Source organism: Pieris rapae, chromosome 2 (genome assembly GCF_905147795.1).
Source record: "Pieris rapae chromosome 2, ilPieRapa1.1, whole genome shotgun sequence".
NCBI classification, from domain to species: Eukaryota; Metazoa; Arthropoda; class Insecta; order Lepidoptera; family Pieridae; genus Pieris; species Pieris rapae.
Genome location: NC_059510.1, coordinates 7512098 through 7531644, shown reverse-complemented (window position 1 = coordinate 7531644; position 19547 = coordinate 7512098). Strand labels below are relative to the sequence as shown.

At 30.6% G+C, this 19547-nt stretch overlaps 2 protein-coding genes across 6 annotated transcripts; one reads left to right on the top strand and one right to left on the bottom strand.

The window, feature by feature from the left end:
• The first annotated feature begins 1224 nt into the window (after positions 1–1224).
• LOC110993274 (nicotinamide/nicotinic acid mononucleotide adenylyltransferase 3) lies at positions 1225–9067 on the top strand. 4 transcript variants are annotated; one of them, XM_045632974.1, is made up of 8 exons: positions 1227–1551; positions 1786–1897; positions 2337–2448; positions 4826–5014; positions 5349–5450; positions 5600–5760; positions 6005–6453; positions 8548–9067. In XM_045632974.1, the coding sequence occupies exons 1-8, from the start codon at positions 1476–1478 to the stop codon at positions 8658–8660; spliced, it is 1314 nt and encodes a 437-aa protein (XP_045488930.1). In that variant the 5' UTR covers positions 1227–1475; the 3' UTR covers positions 8661–9067. The 4 variants fall into 4 exon arrangements, with proteins under 4 accessions (XP_045488929.1, XP_045488930.1, XP_045488932.1 ...); XM_045632976.1 differs by having other exon boundaries at positions 6005–6464; XM_045632982.1 differs by having other exon boundaries at positions 1230–1551; positions 6005–6299.
• An 864-nt stretch (positions 9068–9931) lies between these two features.
• Positions 9932–12913, bottom strand: LOC110991476 (beta-1,4-galactosyltransferase 7). Of its 2 annotated transcripts, XM_045632972.1 has the most exons (4): positions 12896–12913; positions 11535–11704; positions 10817–11348; positions 9932–10647 (listed from the first exon to the last, which is right to left on the bottom strand). In XM_045632972.1, the coding sequence occupies exons 2-4, from the start codon at positions 11653–11655 to the stop codon at positions 10404–10406; spliced, it is 897 nt and encodes a 298-aa protein (XP_045488928.1). In that variant the 5' UTR covers positions 11656–11704; positions 12896–12913; the 3' UTR covers positions 9932–10403. The 2 variants fall into 2 exon arrangements, with proteins under 2 accessions (XP_045488928.1, XP_022112569.2); XM_022256877.2 differs by lacking the exon at positions 12896–12913 and having other exon boundaries at positions 11535–11810.
• Between the last annotated feature and the right edge of the window lie 6634 nt (positions 12914–19547).

Below are 19547 nucleotides of genomic sequence, written 5' to 3'. Positions count from 1 at the left end.
CTTTTTCTGTTTTTCAACTGGTTTCATTTTTATTACATGGCTTTTTATATCTGGAAGTGGGTTCTTGTTCTGTATAGATTTAACAATTTTTTCTTTTGACACTGGAGTAACAAGCTTATCATTGTGAATTATTTCTTTTAACAAAACATCTTTTTGAAAAGATACTTTTTTCTTTGCATTGATTTTTTTCTTCAGAATTCTGTTTGTATTACCAGAACTAGAGAGAGCATTTTGCCGTCTATCCAGCTTACTTAAGAGCTTCACTTTGTTTTTGGTAAATTTCATGATTTTTGACGGTAGTTTTTAATTTTAATTAAATTTCAGTTTTTAATGCAAAAGATTGCTTCTCGTCTCTTTTGTTTTGAGTTGTAACCACCACACGTTTAACTTGCACAATAAAATCATAAAGATGAGAGCAAAAGTATAAACCACTATATTATCGCCTTTACAAATTAAAATTACCGACACGGTGATGGTGAACACGATGGCAATTGGCAGTATGCAATGTAAATTGTAATTTTTATTGGCAATTGACATTAAGCATCCGGCCAGTGTTGCCAGATGGAATTCGCGCATACCACTAAACTAATTTAATTTCCCCCAGAAATCCTCTAGGATACCCTAACCAGTTGAGAAATACCCTTCTCCTCCCTATCATCATGTTTAGGACACCTCGCCCGAAATCTGGGTGACCATGAGAAAAACCTAAAAGCCAATGCGACACTTAATAATATAGAATATTTTAAGTAAAAAAGAAAGTTCAAAAACCTTCAAATACAAAAAAGAAATAATTCTTTTGAAGTGCTATTATTGAATTTCAAAGTTATTGTTTAATTTGTATTAAATAAAAAACATATCGTTCTTGATATCTCAAACGAATATAAAATTAGTAAGGTTAAACTTATGGATCCTATTCTTACGATGTGTTCGTACTTAGATTTGGTTCCAAAATCAGAAATGAGTCCAAACTGTACTTGGCTTGTTTTTGAAATTTCCCCTAAAAAACCCCAAATATTATTTCCCCATATTCTGCCCCTAACTCGGTTGAAAATACCCTAAATCTAGGGGAAATCCGCTACTCTGGCAACACTGTGTCTGGCCTAAGGCAGTTGCAGAATATTAAACTGTCTTTCGAGCTTTTTGAGTAGTCTATGGTTTCATTTATAGCACATAAGTCAGTAATACGTTTCCTACTTACGTTTCAAAACAATAAAATATTTAGTAGTATACTAAGAAAAAAAAACCGCGTAAAAATAGCTGCGGAGGATATCGGGTAATGCGTAAAAAGATCATAACTTTTTATAGGTGTCTCTGATGATATTTGAATCTGTGGAAACATCACAAAATCCTAAAAATCTGTGGTATAAATAATATAGAAATTTGAATGGTGTTGTGTTTTGAATTTGAACTTTTGACCTTTTTAGCTAATTATTATTTATTTTAAATCTAAGCTATTATATCAATTTAAAGTTAAAATGTCTCAAGGTAAAATTGTTTTGATGGCTTGTGGAAGCTTTAGTCCGCCGACGTACATGCATTTACGAATGTTTGGTACGTATATTTTTACTGACTAAATTCTATTTTATTTAAGTCTTACCTTATTATTCCTGTGTTTTTGTCTTATGAAAACCTGATAAAGATTTAAAATATACTTAATAGATAAAGAAAAAAGAAATGTTATTTCATCATGACCGTACAGTAACGGACATACATATTATGTAGTAGTAAGTAGTAGAGGCCAAAAATGTTGTATTTTCTACATTACGGCATTTTTAATGATTCCAGAAATCGCAAAAGACTATATACATTCCCTTGGTCTTGGTGTAATAGTTGGAGGTATAGTATCACCAGTACATGATGCATATGGAAAAAAAGATTTAGTTGCTGCAAATCATAGGTAAAAATTCATCTAATGTATTTCATATAAATGTATATCTTATTTATTTCTATCAGATACACTGTTTCTTTTTCTACAGGAATTTAAAACCTTTTTCATAAGTTTAACAGAAGAGGTCTCCTCTTTTGTTAAACTTATGAAATTATTAATTAATTATGTTATATTTTATTTTTATTCATATATGTATATGAAATATTATGTTCATATAAAAATGACATTGTAAATAAAATACCTAATGTGGTCTGAACCTCAGTGCCTGGTTAATAAAAAAGTTATGTTAGACAGCAATTATATTCATATTCTATTCCATCAACTTTGTAATGAAAGGCCAGCTAGTGCTGTACTTTTTTAATAAATTTTCTATAAAATAAACTGAACTAATAAATAGTATAGTAATAGTAGTAGACCACCTAGCTTTACGGACACAATTATTTTCCAGGATAGCAATGCTCAAGTTAGCATTACGGTCGTCTGGCTGGATTAAAGTGTCAGAGTGGGAGACTCAGCAGACTGGCTGGACAAGAACAAGAGCATCTATGCAATACCATCAAGTAAAGACAATTTTTTAATTATTTCCAAGTTATATCTATAAACTAACAGCCCAGTGGATATTTATTTTTTAAACAATTTGGCATTAACATACTGTACATGCGGACATACCTAAATAACAATGTATTTAGTATATATATATTTTATAAATATGTAGTGTATTGTAATGCTGGCTCCCTTTGTGTATGGGACTTCATGTAAATACAATGGTAACAGAATAAAAGACATCTACAGGTAATTTTTAAAAACATTTCACTGAGATTTAAATCTATCATAACTTCAAATTTCAGTGAAAAATTATTTTTGTCTTGCAATTAAAATAGCCTACATCAATAATAATGTTGAAATAATTTTTAAAATTGGTCCATTACTTTTTGAGCCAATTTATTAAACATATGTAAGTAACATAAAAATATTTCCTCTTTATAATATTAGTATAGTTTAAATATTAACATTAATTCGGGTGTTGTGTTATAATATGTTGTCTTTCAATAAATGTCTAACCTGCAAAAACATATGTTTGCAAGATTTAACCAAAAAATTATAGACAAGGCAGGCCCGTGAAGGTGGGTGAAGGGGAAAGATAATAGGCGACTACGACGCGGTATATTAATGCCTGTCAACAGTAGCTAACTAGGTATATCAATTTCAGTTTGTGGATAAATGGTGTCATGACGTAAAATTGCCTTATGATTACAATACCTACCGCGCTTGCTAAAGTCATATAATAAGACTAGATTCAATCTTACTTATTCATCTAATTCTTTTAAAACAATAAGCAAGGTGCATAAATATAATGCAAGTCTTGAATTAGCGTTGAATCACCCAGATCGATAGGTAAGTCAAGGTTACTGAGCAAGGTTCTATTCAGGTTAAAAGGTCACCGCTTATCGCAGGTATTTCAATTTACTATGACTCATACTGTATAATATTTTTGGAGATATAACGCCATACATTTGCGGTTAACTGCTTATATAATATTACAAACCGCGAACTTCGTTTCGCGCAATATTATTTTTTTTTACTGATCATACGTTTTTATTAGCTACATACAAAATCTCAGTTTTGTATCGCGCTGCCCGGACATACAATGACCACTATTTGGGCCTTGACTTGTTTAGGTTATCGCGGAATGTTGTTAAAAAATGTATTAGGAATATCCATAGCGCAAACACATCATGAGCACACCCCACATACACACCATCACGTACACACACTTTTACATCATCACACAACGCAACTAATTTAGGCTTAAATAAATTAAAGCACATTTAGTCAAATGTATTAAATAATTTTTGTTTGTTTATTCCCTTTTTTAAATATTTTTGCTGTTAAATGTATGTATCATCTATGTATTCCATCTTTGGCTATATTCTCAGTATATTTGTTTGTAATTTTATATAATTTATGTTAGCTGTAGGAGTACTAAATAAATAAATAATACTTAAGAAAATGATGCTATACTACCGCAAAGAGACTTAGATTTTTTGAAGAAGAATGAAGGTTTGAAGAGACTTAAAGGTTTTTTAAGGAATAATTTAAAAAGTAATACTCGAATTTTTAGCTTGGCAATATATTTTGCGATTTATTTTTGTTTTTATAGATAAAACCAAATGTGGTTATAAACGATGTACTTGAATTTTAATAACTCAGTCTTTTTAGATCATGGCCCTATTTTTTAATGCGTTTCATAAATCAATAAGCTTCTAGATGATTAGCCTTCTGCTCATAAAAGACGTCGTCGTTTTTGGTAGTAATTTGGTATATGCTATTAATTTAGTATGAAATATTTGATCATTATGGGTTTCGGAACAGCTGAGGATTTTAGGTGATAAAAAGCATTATATATAAATTACAGATACATTAACTTCAAGGCAATAAAGTAGAAATTTCCATGCTATATGATCGTAGTAACAAAAATACCGCTTCGTATTAAGTAAGCTTGAGGCTACTGCATCGGCAGCTTTGAGGGTGCTTCGGGATACTTCGGGATCCTTTGGTACGCCGGAATTCACAGGACGTCGTTGATTCCAAAGGCTGTTCACTCAAAATCTCATGATTGATTAGATTTCTCTTCTTCTTCAGCAAGAGCTGCTAAGAGCACTAGATTCCAATCCATCATATTAAATACAACTCAGGCAACTAGTTGTATCAACTCTGAGACTGTTTTGAAGAGAAATACGATATTGAGCCGCCTCGTCATCCCTAAGAACGTTGCATGCCAAGATATCGTTTCCAACAGTGTGCGTTTGCATTTGCCGAAAGATCCCCTTTCTAGCCGATGCCGATAATGGGCGCTGGACCTAAGACGAAGTTCTTCACATATTAATTTATTCAAATTGCATCCATACGATACCATAGATCTGGTATGTATTCCAGAACATAATAAATACGGCAAATCACACGGATCCTCCGTCATGGTTACCAGACGACATCCTCAACGTTAACATCGAAGACCAAAACTCGAATCACATAAATGGTAACAATGAAGACGTAACAGTTAAGTTGTTATGCGGCGCCGATCTATTAGAGTCCTTTGCCACTCCAGGGTTGTGGTCTGATGATGACGTAAGTATCATGTTATAATATGCTATTAAATCTGCACTTAAAGCTTAAACGGATAACGCATTCATTTAGTTTTTTATTCAAAATTGTAGTGTAATATATCAAAGTAGAATTAAAAGAATGCAACTACCAGTTCCAACTAAAAGCTAGCCAAGAAAGATTAGTTTTCGGGTATTTTTAACTTAATAACCACTTTTACAGGCTCTTAAACGTTTCTCTGGTGAAATGTATTGTTTTAATATAAAAAAAAATATATTTTTGAAATTTTTTTTTTTGCTTCAATCTTTCTTAAATGTTATGTAATTGTAACGTATTACATCTCGCATAAAAATTACAGTTAGAAGCGATTTTGGGTCGTCATGGCATAGTGGTTGTGTCTCGGGCCGGCAGCGACCCTGGCAGGTTCATATACGAGTCAGACATGCTTTATAAATATAGAGTAAGTTTACATAATGTTAATTAAATATTGTAATTTTTACTTTCAATAATATATTTATATTTGGTTTCTCTTACAATATATATAAAAATATCTTTCGCATCTGGTGCATCTTTAAAGTGTAACTTTTTAAAACTCCGTATTTATTTCAGAAAAACGTAATACTGGTAACAAATTATATAGTGAACGAAGTAAGCTCGACGGTTCTCAGGCGGCTTTTGCGCAGGAACGAAAGCGCTAAATACTTGACAGATGACAACGTCATCTCTTACGTACGACAGAATCAACTTTATGGGAGTAAGGCCAATGTCACGTGAGTATTCGAACTTATTTTTATGGAGTTATAGGAAGCTAATAAAATACATATGTAGAATTAATATTGTAATACTAATCTTATTTATAAGACTCTATAAATAGACACAACAAAGTATATTTTGGTGTTTCACAAAAGCTATTGTTATAAACCGTAAACGTCATGTCAATCTGAAGCTGACAAAAATAAAAGTTTCTTTTCAACAGAAAGTAATAATTTATTTGTTCATGCTGCTCGGATTTAGTGAGTATAACACAGATATTATGTATGATAAGTCCCCGCAAGATGTCGTTATGGCGTCGCCAGAGGAGACTAGCTTCAAAAACATTCTCATCTCAATCAGAGACAAGCCTTCAATAATCGACGAAACTATAACTGTCAAACGGTCCAAAAAGTCCATTCTATCCCACACGGACACTGTGACGCCCATAAACAACCTAAAACCAAAGATGGCGTACATTGACAAGGTGTCACCAACCTACGTACCTGGGAAAGCTGTCAAAATCGTCAGTGACGTCACTCAACATACCATAGACAAGGTAGGTGTTGAAACTCATTCGCTTGACAGTTTTTTGGACAACTACGATTTGAGCAAGCGTAGGTTGAGCGAAGGAAATGTTGAGAAGAAAATACCCAAAAAGAGATGTTCTTCTTCGACTATAAGGAAACTAAAACCCGATGAGATGAAAAAAAGTAAGTCTGAAGTGAGTAAGTTGTGTGATAAAGTCAAAAGTATTAAACTTAAAGATGAGAGTAGAAATTATAAAACCCGCAGTTGTAACGATATAGTTAAACTCATTCTGACCAAACACGGTATCCATGTGATTAGCGACACTGAAGCGATTGTCTAATGTTTTTTAATTATTTAAATAAGGGCTGATTTTTCGAATTTCTCAAGTTTAATGTGGTAATTTAGTTTTGTCATACGTTATCCTATTTCTTCTATAAACGTTTTGTGTAGTCAGGCTGACAAAGTTATTTACGAATTTGTAATGAATTTAGCACAAAACAAGTCAATAATTTACTAAATAATATATTGTAAATTTTATAGGCGTTTATAAAGACTTATAAATCTTACACCCGCACTTATTGTATCAATATTATAATATATTTAGAATATCGTATAATTTTTACGCACATTTTTTAGTTTAAAAAGACAGATGCTCAAATTTGTACTTCCTTTAGAGTAATTACTATCTTAGACTTATTGAATTATATAATGTCTTTCTATCTATGTGTATAAACCTTTACGACTTATAGTATATAAGAGGTTTTATTTTTATCATAAAAATTATTTAAAAATATCTGTGAAATATAATACAAATCTATATTGATTGTTGAAAATGATGTAATCTCGAGAAATTACGTTTCATTATTTAAAATGTATGCATATTCCATTGCACATACATAAATGTATGTCAAAAGCTCGCAGGGGTTTACATTACAATTCTTAAACTTAGTATAAATTGTTACATTTTAAATGTTTATTATATGTAAATAGGGTCGAATTAATTGATGTTGAAATATTTTATGATTCTTGAAAAATAATTAAAATTCGGCCGTTTCTGTATTTGTGTCAAATTATACTGTGATAGTCGTAAACGTAGTGTCAAATATTGTGTATCTTTTTTTTTGTTGTTTAAATATGACCTATAATAAATAATTTTGTACCGACAATCCCTAAATAATATAACCTTATCTTTTTCTTACACGATTTATCATAAATTTTCATGTAAAAGAGTCTTCTTTGCCGATGAATAGGAATTTTGTGACAAATTTAATAACGTGGAATACCTGTATTCCAAAATAAACACATTTTATCTTATTTTTATTTTATCACAGCTTGATCATTTGTTAATTTTTAACTAATTCGCGTAGTTAAATTATCGAATTGGATGAAAAAATTATGAATTGCACAAGTATTTTTGTTATAATTTTTTTCGTATAAATGTATAATTAAACGTAGTAGAAAATGTAATACGACATGTAATGTAGGAATGAAAAACAACTCGACTCGTATGGAGATGCTGTTAATCCTATCTTCCCACACACCCGTGTGTTTGTAGTTTTAACAGTGATAACTTCGGTGGCTATGATATTTTCGTAATGTTAAGTTTTGATGTCTTCTAAGTAAAGCTTCTATGGAAAATTATTTAATAAATATTTACTGTGACAGTGAACTTTTATTGTAGTCCCCCTAGTTTTTGTATTCTGTCGAGGCTTTACGTTTCTCCTATACGGCATGTATTTCGTTTGTATTTTGTTAGCTCTTTGAATCTAGCTCCTTTTAGTAATGTCTATAGTTATAGTATTTTTGTTTATAACCTAATTATAATATAAATAGACCCTTGTAAAATTTATCAGTTTGATGTGTCGCTCTAATATTTATGTTTTAACATAAATGAGCACGTAGTTTGTTTTTGGCTTCAGGCGAATAGTTTCGTATGTTTTTAAATGTTTGTATTTTTTAAAATCAGGATACGACCGATACGTATGTATAATCAGAAGATATTACTATTTCGTTTTATCTCGGTGAAGAGTTAGTTAATGTTAATATTTAATACATTCTTGAGACATTAAGATCACACATTTATAACAAAATCTGTTCAGTGTTTTATAGGTAAAAGTGATGGAAGGTAAAAACTTAGTTTTCCTTACTGTTGTAGCGTCTGTGTCAGTAATAGATGTTTTTGTATTAGATATGTAGATTTCGATTTATTTTCACGTAATGCATATTTATCATTTTTGTATATGTTAGTTTGTTCTACTGTCATTTGTTTTTTTCAGGGAGGAGGTTGCCCTCTGTAGCTGACATGTTGCGCGTCATGCGGCCACAAGTCGCCCTACGCGCCTATATAGAGTCGCGTAAATTGCGGCATCTAGAATGTTCTATTGCTTAAAAGTCACGATGCTTTCTGTAAGCCCTATTTTTTGTTAGCATTGGCGTATATGGCTATTTATCTATATGAATTCTCTTATTATTATAATCTGAATAATAATAATTAGCCTGCTTAGGTGGGAGCACCCTCTGTAAGTCTTAATTAAATAGTTGATATTCACTTAAACATTCAATAACTATTTATGGATTATAGTAGTAGTTTGCAAAGGGTTTACCGCGGTTTAGATAAATTATGAGCAGTAAGTGTAATTTTACCATAAATACTGCTTTTAAATCTTAATACGTGATTCAAATATTTGTTAGAACTTGGACGTACTTAGTTTAATTACTTGACTTGGCCAGAAGATTTATGTACTTTGTTATAATTTAAAGTTTTATGTATATGGAGTATATATTTTTTACATACCATTAGTGTTTTGTTTTAATATAAAATTTATTTGAATTTTTCTATTTATTAGCATATTAAGTAAATGCAAAATATAACATTCAAACATTAATAATGAAATGTTAATTTATAGTTTACTCGTTTGAAAACTATTTATTATGGTTGTTTCATAAAAATTATTAAAACTTATATTTTTATAGGGGCTTTTTTCGTTTTTAGTTATTTTATTTAATGTGTCAAAGATACTTAATATATGTTATAATAAAAAAAAAGAAAAAATTAAGTGCAATTTGTGATTTTGGCCTATTAATAAAACAATGTAAGTATATAAAAAAGTGACGATGGTAACAACTGACTATAGAGACGAGACAAATCCGCCTCACTTTTATAATAAGGCCAAATTTGTCTCCTTTAATGCGGGTAGTTAAGTATTTGTTTTACTATTATTATTGAATTGTCTTAATTATAAACAAACGTATGATATGTTAACATGCTATGTTCCTTTTAATGCGCTTCAAGTAAATGTGATATGTATTTTTGCTTTAAATTAGAAAATGTACAATTTATTTGTGCAAACAAAAATTTTAAATTTATGACCATAATGGTTGGTGGATTTAGTTTACTCAGCAAGTAAGACTCTCATTACATCTGTTGTACTTGTGCAAATTCATACTTATTTTAAAAATACTACAAAACTATGTGGGTGTCTGATTCCTGTGCGCTCGCTTTGTACAAGTAAACAATTAAAATGTATGTTATAAGATGTTTATGAATAATTATGAAGAAAATTGACTAGGGCTTATAGTAGGGACTGTGCCGTCATACGATACTTTAACTGTAATAATGCCATAATTTTTGTTTGAAGTATCCTTAGTAAAACACCAAAATTTGTAAAATATGTATATTGCTTTGTTCATCAGTACAGTAAAGATAAGACTAGAAAATATAAATACAGAATACACTGGTTTTAATACACATGAAAAATTAAATCTTATAATGTATGTGGGGTATATGGGTTACTTCAGAAATTAATTTTAAAATAAGTTTATACCTATTTCGAAAAATATTCTTTTGCCCAATTCTGTTTTTCATAGATGTGTTCTAAAAAAATTTATTAGTCTTTGGTGTGTAAAAGTTTGAGTATTACAACTTTAGGCAAGTCCAACACAATAATGAGAATCTTACTGAATTCTCAAACAGACATTTGATGTCTGTATTCCTTAAAAGTAATTTAATTTTCAGAAACCAGAATCAGGCATTTAAGAGTCAATAAACAAAATTTTGTCCTATTTCAAAAAAGGTAATTATGTGTACCAAATATGCTTATGTCTTAATATGAGCACTTGATTTAAATCACTTTTACTTAGTATTCTTAACCTTCGCTGGTTCAGGGCATTTACACCATGGTGTAACAGACTTATTGCACAACAGCTCCACATTAACAACAGTAATAGGAAAGTCATCTATTACTACACTATGGGTGCTGTGAATAGTATAAGCAACATCATGAACCCCCGTCACCCTATCTCGATGTCTTGTCACCTCACGTTGATTGAAACATTTTCTCATGTCCCGTTTTCGGTATGTTTTGTCATGGATATGTCTAAAAATTTTAAACTTTTAAACATGGCAAAAGTGTAAAAATTTATTAATTTTATAAAACATTATTTTGCACACAGTTAAGGATAAATGGTTAGAGCTTCAGTATGATCACTTGACATAACTGTATACTAGGCATAATGACATAAAAAATATTAATCAGACAAACTTACTTAAATGTGTTCTCAGTTCCTGTAGTGATATTCTTTGGTCGGAAAACTTTCAAACCTGCATCTTTTAATCTAACATAAAATTCATCATCTTCCAGGCCCCATCCCCAGTAATTATTAGACATTCCCTTGACTAGCTTAAAGTGATCCCGTGATACTAACAGTATTCCACCAATGAAAGTAGCATAATGATATTTTGGATGTGTATCAGGGGATGAAATATGTAAAGGTCCCAATCCTGGGTAATCATATTTTAAATTATCGTTAATTGGCAGTAAATCCACATCATGCATTGCTATATAATCATAATTTTTTTTAGTGAAAATATAACCAACATTTATAAGTGAGGCTCTATTGAAACGATTGCTGTCTTTTTGCTGTATAACAAAAATATCAAAGAGTATATTTTGTTTCTTTAAGAACTTGTACATGTGTGGTACAAACTCTAGTAATTCTTCAAATCTGTCTCTAAAAGGAACTATTATAGCCAGCTTCTTATCAAGTTTTTTCACAGAAATTTGGAGGTTTTGTGACTCTGAAATATTGCAAACAATTGTAATTACTATGAACGTAATAAAATAAATTTACGAGAGGTAGTAAAACTTACACTTAACAGTTGTGTTTTGGAAATATAAAAATTACCATGTCTTACTTATACATTAATTTCTTTGAGTCTAAGATAATTTGGAACAATATAACTTGTATTTTTTTGAATACTTACCTGGAGGGGGAATTGGTAGCGTAGCGATGAAACATCCCATCAAAAACGTGAGACCTAAGCAAATTGTAAGGCATTTCGAACTACTTACGCGGTAGCCCATTAAATATAAATTTCTCAGCATTAAACATGTACTTAATGGCGTTCCTGCCTTATCAACGCATCAGTCTTATCTGGTTAAAAAACCACATTAAAATATTAATAATTTAATTAAATTATAAAAAACAACATACAATTTACATTTTAAAAACATTTTCATGCTTAATTGGGTTTTTAACTTTTTAATTTTTGACAAATTTGTGATTTGTCTGATGACATTGATTGATTCTTTCCGTTACGTATGCACAGATAATGTTCATTAGAATGCATATAATCTATGATTTAAGGTTAAAAAAAATGAAGGCTTTTGGCAAAGTTAATATTATAATATTAACATTAAAATAAAGGTAAATCGCCTATATGGTTTTTTTATACTAACTTTTTTTATGGCAATAGTTATAACTTTCTAGTAACTTTCAACTTAGACTGTGTGAGAACAAACCCTCCGCTCCTCTTAAGAGGAGATAGACACGGGTAGATTAAGTTACACTTTACAATATCAATTATTTTTATTATAATTGAAAAAAGTGTTGGTAAAATAATAACAATAAAAATATAGTATTTACTTAATCAAATTAAGTAGGTACCTTTGGTTCTTTTTTTAATAAATTATTTTTTTCATGACATAAATATTAATTATTATTTACATACTTTGTCAAGTTCATCTGATAAAAATCTTTATGAGCGACGACTCAAGCTTTTAATTCCAACAAATTCCATGCGGCGATTTTAATAACCAATAAAACAAAAAATGTCAACAATAAATATTAATTTTCACCCGCACAACGGTTTGAATGCACAACGCAACTAAATTAATTACCAAGTTTTTATAGACCTCTAATTACACGTTGTGGTAACTGGTAAACGTTCGAAATTGCCTACGGGTTAAAATAATGTTGCCATGCATTGTTATGATTCTTTATTTAACTAGATTTTCGTAAATTACTAATAAAACTGTTTTAACGATTCAGACAAATATAATTTGTTTAAGTACGATAAGAAATTATTATTATCCAGACATTGTATTTTTATGACACCGTATTAGTGTTACATTTTATCTATGATATTATAAATTATAATATCAAGAGAATATTAAATGTCATTAATTAATATTCTCTTGATATTATAATTTATACTTACCATGTGCGTCAATTCAAATGTATTTATAATACATAGTTCTTAAATAATCTTAAGGGCATTCCATGTTACCGTCACTATTAAATTCTCTTAAAAATAAAATAAAAACTCAACAAAACTAAATATACCTTGGCAACACTAAAATTTTCAACAGAAACATTTATCACTGTCCTACACTATAGATAGGCCACTAAATACCTACTTTCGTTTGAATAACGTCTTAGTTATAGTGTAATTGAGAAAAACTGCTAGTTATATTGTTTTCAAGTTTTATATTTCAAACAGTTAATTACTGTTCGTGCTGGCGTTGAGTAATTAAAGAAATTAACAAACAAAAGTAGGCAGAGGGCTGTTTTAAGTTATTTATATGTGGCTCGAAGCTATGGGCGTTTAAGACTGTGGTTACATTGAAGTTTGTCGAAGGATACTGAATACTGATGTAGGTACTTTATCAATAATGACTCGATACGTTTGGCATTTAACTGAATTTGTTAACTGTATTGATAAGGTAGGGTTTTCGACTGAACAAAAATGTAACGTTTTTACATAAAACTTTATTGATATTTCGAAAATATCTTATCGTCTCTAATGTTGAACAATACTGTAAAAAAGATTTTATTTTATCCAAGTAGGGCTACAACATTGAATAGGGCGTATTTGTTTGATGTATTTATCATTCTTCTCCAAGGACAGTTAGGTAGTAGTAGTATCTATGGTTGATGGCGATGGCTGTAGACGAGCAAATTTTACATCACCGATGAAACTACCGTTTGGTAAGGCTATCGAATAATCGAATACAAGTTTAAGAAACGGGCGGTAAACTAATAAAGTTGCTATTATCTATCATTCCCTTTTTTTCAAAGATTAATGTATACATTGAAATATTGTAATCCGGTAACAACAAAAAAATTATAACTATAAAAGTCTTTGTTTTAAAGCCAGATTAAAACGCTCTGACAACCGCTTCAGTCCATATGTAATGTTCATCACCTTACTTTCCCATATAATTATAATCCCATATCAAATGAATGCATTTAAATAAATTTAATGAAAATTATACGCTTAACAGATGAATACAAATTGTAATTAATGACGCATAACAATATACTTACATCGACATATTTCCACAAATTAGGCTAAATTTGTAAACTAGCCTTTGCCTGTTGGTCTTCTTATTATTATATAAGTAAGAGTTCTTTAGTATTTTATAAAATTATTAGACACAATAAAAAACAACTTCTTTATTTATTCATTACACGTTTATTTTTTTTTTTATAATATGGAAGGCGAATGAGCCTACGGGACTTTCAAAAATGCAGTCATAGCAGCCATGACAGTCATAGAATGAACCAACTACAATATCGCACTTAGGAGAATTTAATTCCTTATTATTTCAAATTAAATATTACTAATACGAATAAAAATTATCCCGTATGCTGTCAGAATTTAAATAAAATTTTGGTAAAATTAAAATGTAATTTTTATTTTACCTAAATTGAAGTGAAAACTTCTTTAGCTGCGTTGAACACGCGAGCCATTTTTGGAATGGGTAAAAATGTTAAACTCGCATAAGGACACGTGATCTGATCGAAAATTCGTAAGACGGATGGAATGTAGACAGCTGGCGCTGGATATTTAATGTAATATAAATTGTCATATTTGTGTACGATAGCACAATAAATAAATATTGTATTCTACCACATAAATGATAGCACTTTCATACTGATAATTAAAGCGTGCAAAATTTTTCTCTTATCATTCAAAAATATCAAAAATGCACAACGTTAATATTCAAGTTTTCACTTCTGCGGGTACTCCCGGAGTGAAACCCGTGGTTTTAAAAAAAACTAGATTTGGTTAAAGCCTATTGATGGATTGCATGCGATCGATACGACGGGTGTCGCTAATATAGACCGCCCGCGTGGCCCACACACCACGATACCATTGTTCCGCGATTTTGTTATTGATTCCACTAGTGTTGCGTTTATATCGATAATTTCTGATAAGGGTCGTAAAATTAAAGATTTTATTGATTGAGTTTATTAAGATAGCTGGAATTTGACACAACAGGAATGTAAATGAACTTGTTTTATTGAGAGATCAAGAATGTAACTTCATAAATGTGTTCTCAAGCGTTTGGGGAACAGTTCAAACACATTGCTGAGTCTGTATTATCTGGAAACAATGACATATCAAACGCATTTTTTAATTTCAGCGGAATGTTTTTTCCAGGATTTATAATAATACACTAAATAAAACAGTTTTAATAACAAATCAAATTTTATATCCTTTAATAATTTAGTTAGTATTATAAATAGGGATCTTGAATTATACAAAATGTGTGTTTATACAATTTTTAATTGTTTAATATTACAATTAAAAGTTACGACTTGTTATCGTCATGTATAAACATTTAATTTCACAGATTTCTGTGGCAATACATCAAGAGGTATAACTACTTTGATAGTTTAATATCGATATAAAGATCCTCGATAACATAAGCACATCACTATCAACAGTAATCAGTATTAAGTGAAGCGACACGGCACGACCCATTAAATGGTTCAATTTAAACTGTTTAATTTATGTTTTGAACTTCATTAACTTGTGGTAGGTTGCTTGTTTGCTTTGCGATTTTATGCAGAGCGTAACTAGTTCGAAAGGAGTTAAACTACATAAATGTATACCAAAAGGAAGTCATACGATATTTTATACCAGCAATGATAAACTAATTGTTATTAATGTATTGTTCAGTATGTAAGTCTAAAATCTTCACTTGTTATTTTTTATTAGCGCCTACAATAAAACACATATCAATGTCGGCAGTAGTTTTTTCTAAGGACTACCCTTACCTATAGAACAGAAATCATAGTATTGGTTATAGTTAGTAGCTTCAGATTGGTTAGGTCCAGGGCGGCGTGGGATGGAACTACTTTCCTTACGCAGGATTTCCTATAATGCTGTAGGAAGTGTGGGGACACAGTGGGACTTAGGGACAAATGTGTTAGATACAACCGCAGTATTGTGATGTTAATAATTAATTAAAATTTATGTCTTTATTATTGTTTTTACGAAATCAGCAAGCAACGCGTCACAACGCGATGTTAATAATTGATTCTTGATATTAAATAAGTACAAATCTTTTAGATTTTGTATTGAAATCGATTTCATAGAGAGGAGAAATCGACTTTAAATAATAAATAATATTATTTATCCATACAGCTAAGAGATTTTAAAATAATAATCAAAGACTTGTTAAAGTCCTAACTTGTAAATAAAATATTTATATACAATTAGTCACAAAACCAATGAGGTAACGTATTAATTGACCATAAATGTAATAATAATAATTAAAAATTGAAAACTAAAATAAATTTAACAAGTTAGGTCCATGTGGCGGTGTACCTTTAATGCTAGCTTGAATAATTGCGATACTTATATGTTGAGCGAGGAACGCACCAGGTCTGGGGCACCGGTACTATCTGCCAGGCGCCAACTGCATCTTGGTCTCTAAAGGAAACAAAATCAATGTTGGAGAAAATAATGTAGTTTAGCCGTTTATTATTTGCCAGTTAAGATTACTCGGTATGTCAATAATATACTAATGTAGGTACTATTTCAACTCACAAAAAACTCTGAATACTATGAATACTAAATATTGTTCCAAAATCTTCTTAATATATAAAATGAAGTTAGTTATCTCTTTTTAGGTGGACTGTTGTAAACTCCGAATAGCAGAATGAGTAATAAAATGTCGGATATGCTATCGAATTATAAATAAATAAAAAAAAATATGATTCCAAAAAGTAATTGGTTCCATCTTTTGGCAAAACATTTCTGTATTAGCAGCTTAGTAAAGTTGTATTAATGTTTTTTTTGTTAACCTAAATTAAGTTTAACTAAAGTAAACACATTATTAGAAGACTGTCAGGCGGAACGAAGTTCGCCGGTTCAGCTAGTAGGTATGTCAATAATATACGGGTATGTTCTATTTCAATTCACAATCAGATTTATATTATATATGTATATGGGTTTTAAACCATCTTATAATAACTATTTTTCTTATTTTAAATAAATAATGTCAGATTTGACCACCGTTAATATAAAAAGAGTTCAACAGTTCAAATTTTATTATTTAAAATAAACATTTAGGTGAAACACAAAAAATATAATTATGTTAAAAAGTGATAAAAATTGTGTATTTAAGTCTCACATTTCTCGTACAAGTCGAAGGCTGACAATCCTTTTATAGATTTTTGTTAAAATATTTTTATTTTCTATATAAACAAAGAGAAATGTAAGTAATTAAAAAACAGTTACCTTTGCGACAATACACCCGTTACCTTAGTGGAGCTATTTTTTGGTAACCGTTAGAGATTAAGGGCTTTACTTGTTTCTATAAACAAATTAACAATACAGTTTAAAATAATCCCTTGACATTAAAAAAAGATTAAAAAAGGTCTTAGTTTTTAATCTGTTGACTGCGGTGTCTTTTAAACGTCATTGGTTTTGAAAAACCTTTTTCTATTATCTCATAATGAGTTTACTTTGTTAACTGTTTCGAATTATCTACAATTGAATCGGTATTTTATTAACTTGAACCGACGTTATCAATCTTTTATACCTTGTTGGTTTGAGTGATTTTTTGCATATGCATAGCAGTGTTGGCGTGGTTTAACGAGCGACTATCATCCATGTTGCTGCTTGCTGTTTATATACGCAATAAATAAATTGGAATGTCTTAGAACCAAAATGTCGACAGAATGTGTCAGGTATAGAGGCTGATCACATTATATGAGGAAAATGAAAATGATCACGAAATATACATATATACATCATAACATACATACATCTATAAACTAGCGCCACTGGTAGGTAATATGAGTATTTCAAAAATGGGTATTAATTAAAAAAAAAACATTTTTCAATTAATTCGGTTTATTGCGAATAATTCCTCATATCCTATGAATATACATATATGTTATAAAAGCTTATTTAATTTATTTTGCAATATAAAAAATGCTGAATGATCTGAACTTTTCTACTATAGAACAGGTTGCAATTGTCTGATGTTAAGTGATACCGCCGCCCATGGACACTTTAAAACTTGGACGCATAGTAACCCCTGAATGTACAAAGCAATACGGTATTTCCCAGTACAAGGATAGAATTGAAAGGTGCGGAAAATCATGAATTAACCTCTGGCATATTGCATTAAGGGCTGTTAAAACAAACAGTGCAGGCTAAGTAAATGTAAAACAGATAATGCGAGATTTCGTGATAACCGCATTGGGGACTACCCACATGTATCCAAGTACAAAAATAATACAACTTCAATAGTACAATATTTAAATTGTACTAAAATTCGTCTCAGTATCTTTAACATCTTCATTTATGTTCAAAAATATTTACTTCTTCTACATGCATGACTAGTTCGTATTTCAAAAAATCTATAGCATCACTTATACTTTGCTTAAAATTGTCATTTGAGAGGTTCTCAATATTGGTGAAGTCAGCAGTTGAGGGAGTTGTATGGCACCATTAACACGACCTAAATAACGACGACGAAGCTGTCGAAGAAGACATATTAGCATTATTATTTAGATCGTAACGTAGCATACTCTTTCAAAAGCTCAAAACATTGACACTACATAATTATACAAGCATTTTGTAGAGAGCCAAAATAAATTTACAATAACATTTTTCCATATTTTTACGACCAAGACCATATTATTATTTTTTAATGGAATCTCGCTGTTGGCCTTAAGGGCCTTTAAAGCTTAAGCCGGGCTGTTTTGGCGAGCTTAGCTTGGCCTGAATCACATCACTGTGACATTACACTGATTTTAACATAATATTGTCACTATTGAATTTTTAATACGTTTGTGTAACAGCTAACGAAGCGATGTGTGAAGTCCCATCACCTCTAGGCAGCGTTCAGATATTCAAATGAAGTCACGTTTTCAACGCCCATGGGCGCAGGCGTGATAATCGGCTCTCGATGTAATTCGACGTTACGCTATCGAGTGTTCACTTAGTCACGGCTAATCAGATTCTGACCTCGTAGGGATTAGAACAATAATATAACATCCTGGTAAAATCCTACCAGTTGTCAAGAATCGGTAGATACATCAATTTTTTTATTTTTTTTATTTCGCACATAGCGCAGGCTATATATAGTCTTTCGACCATACCGCCTAGTCTTTCGTAGATACATCAAGTAAAACATCGTAAGGAAACCGTAATACAAAAATACTACCGCATGTTAATGACATTGATGTTGCGGAAAGACAACTTTAGACTTTTGGAGATGTCATAAGCAACATGACGAATGCGCCGGGGGACATTGTGTAATACGGCTAAATTCGTTTGAACGTGAATGCATAATTAATAATAATTCAGCTTGTCGTAAATTAATTGAACAATACGTTGGTAATTGATGTGTTAATTTAGCTCCGATATTCACAAAATTAAATTGTTGTTGATTAGAATTTATTGGAATTGTCTATTTCAATATAGAATATGATAATCTTTCGATTTCCTATTTACATTAATAGGAAATAGATTAAACATTTCTACACATTAATTGCTGGCCTGATTTAAATTGTTATATAAGAATCAGGGTTTGTTTTTCGGAATGTGTGTAAGCTTCAAATAAGAATTTATTTTACCAAAAAATAAATGGAGCTAAAACCTCAATTCTGGCCAGAATTCAACGTGATTATTTGCCTGACTCACGTCGAGTTTAGCGTCAAACGCCGGTTTCCTGACGATGTGTTT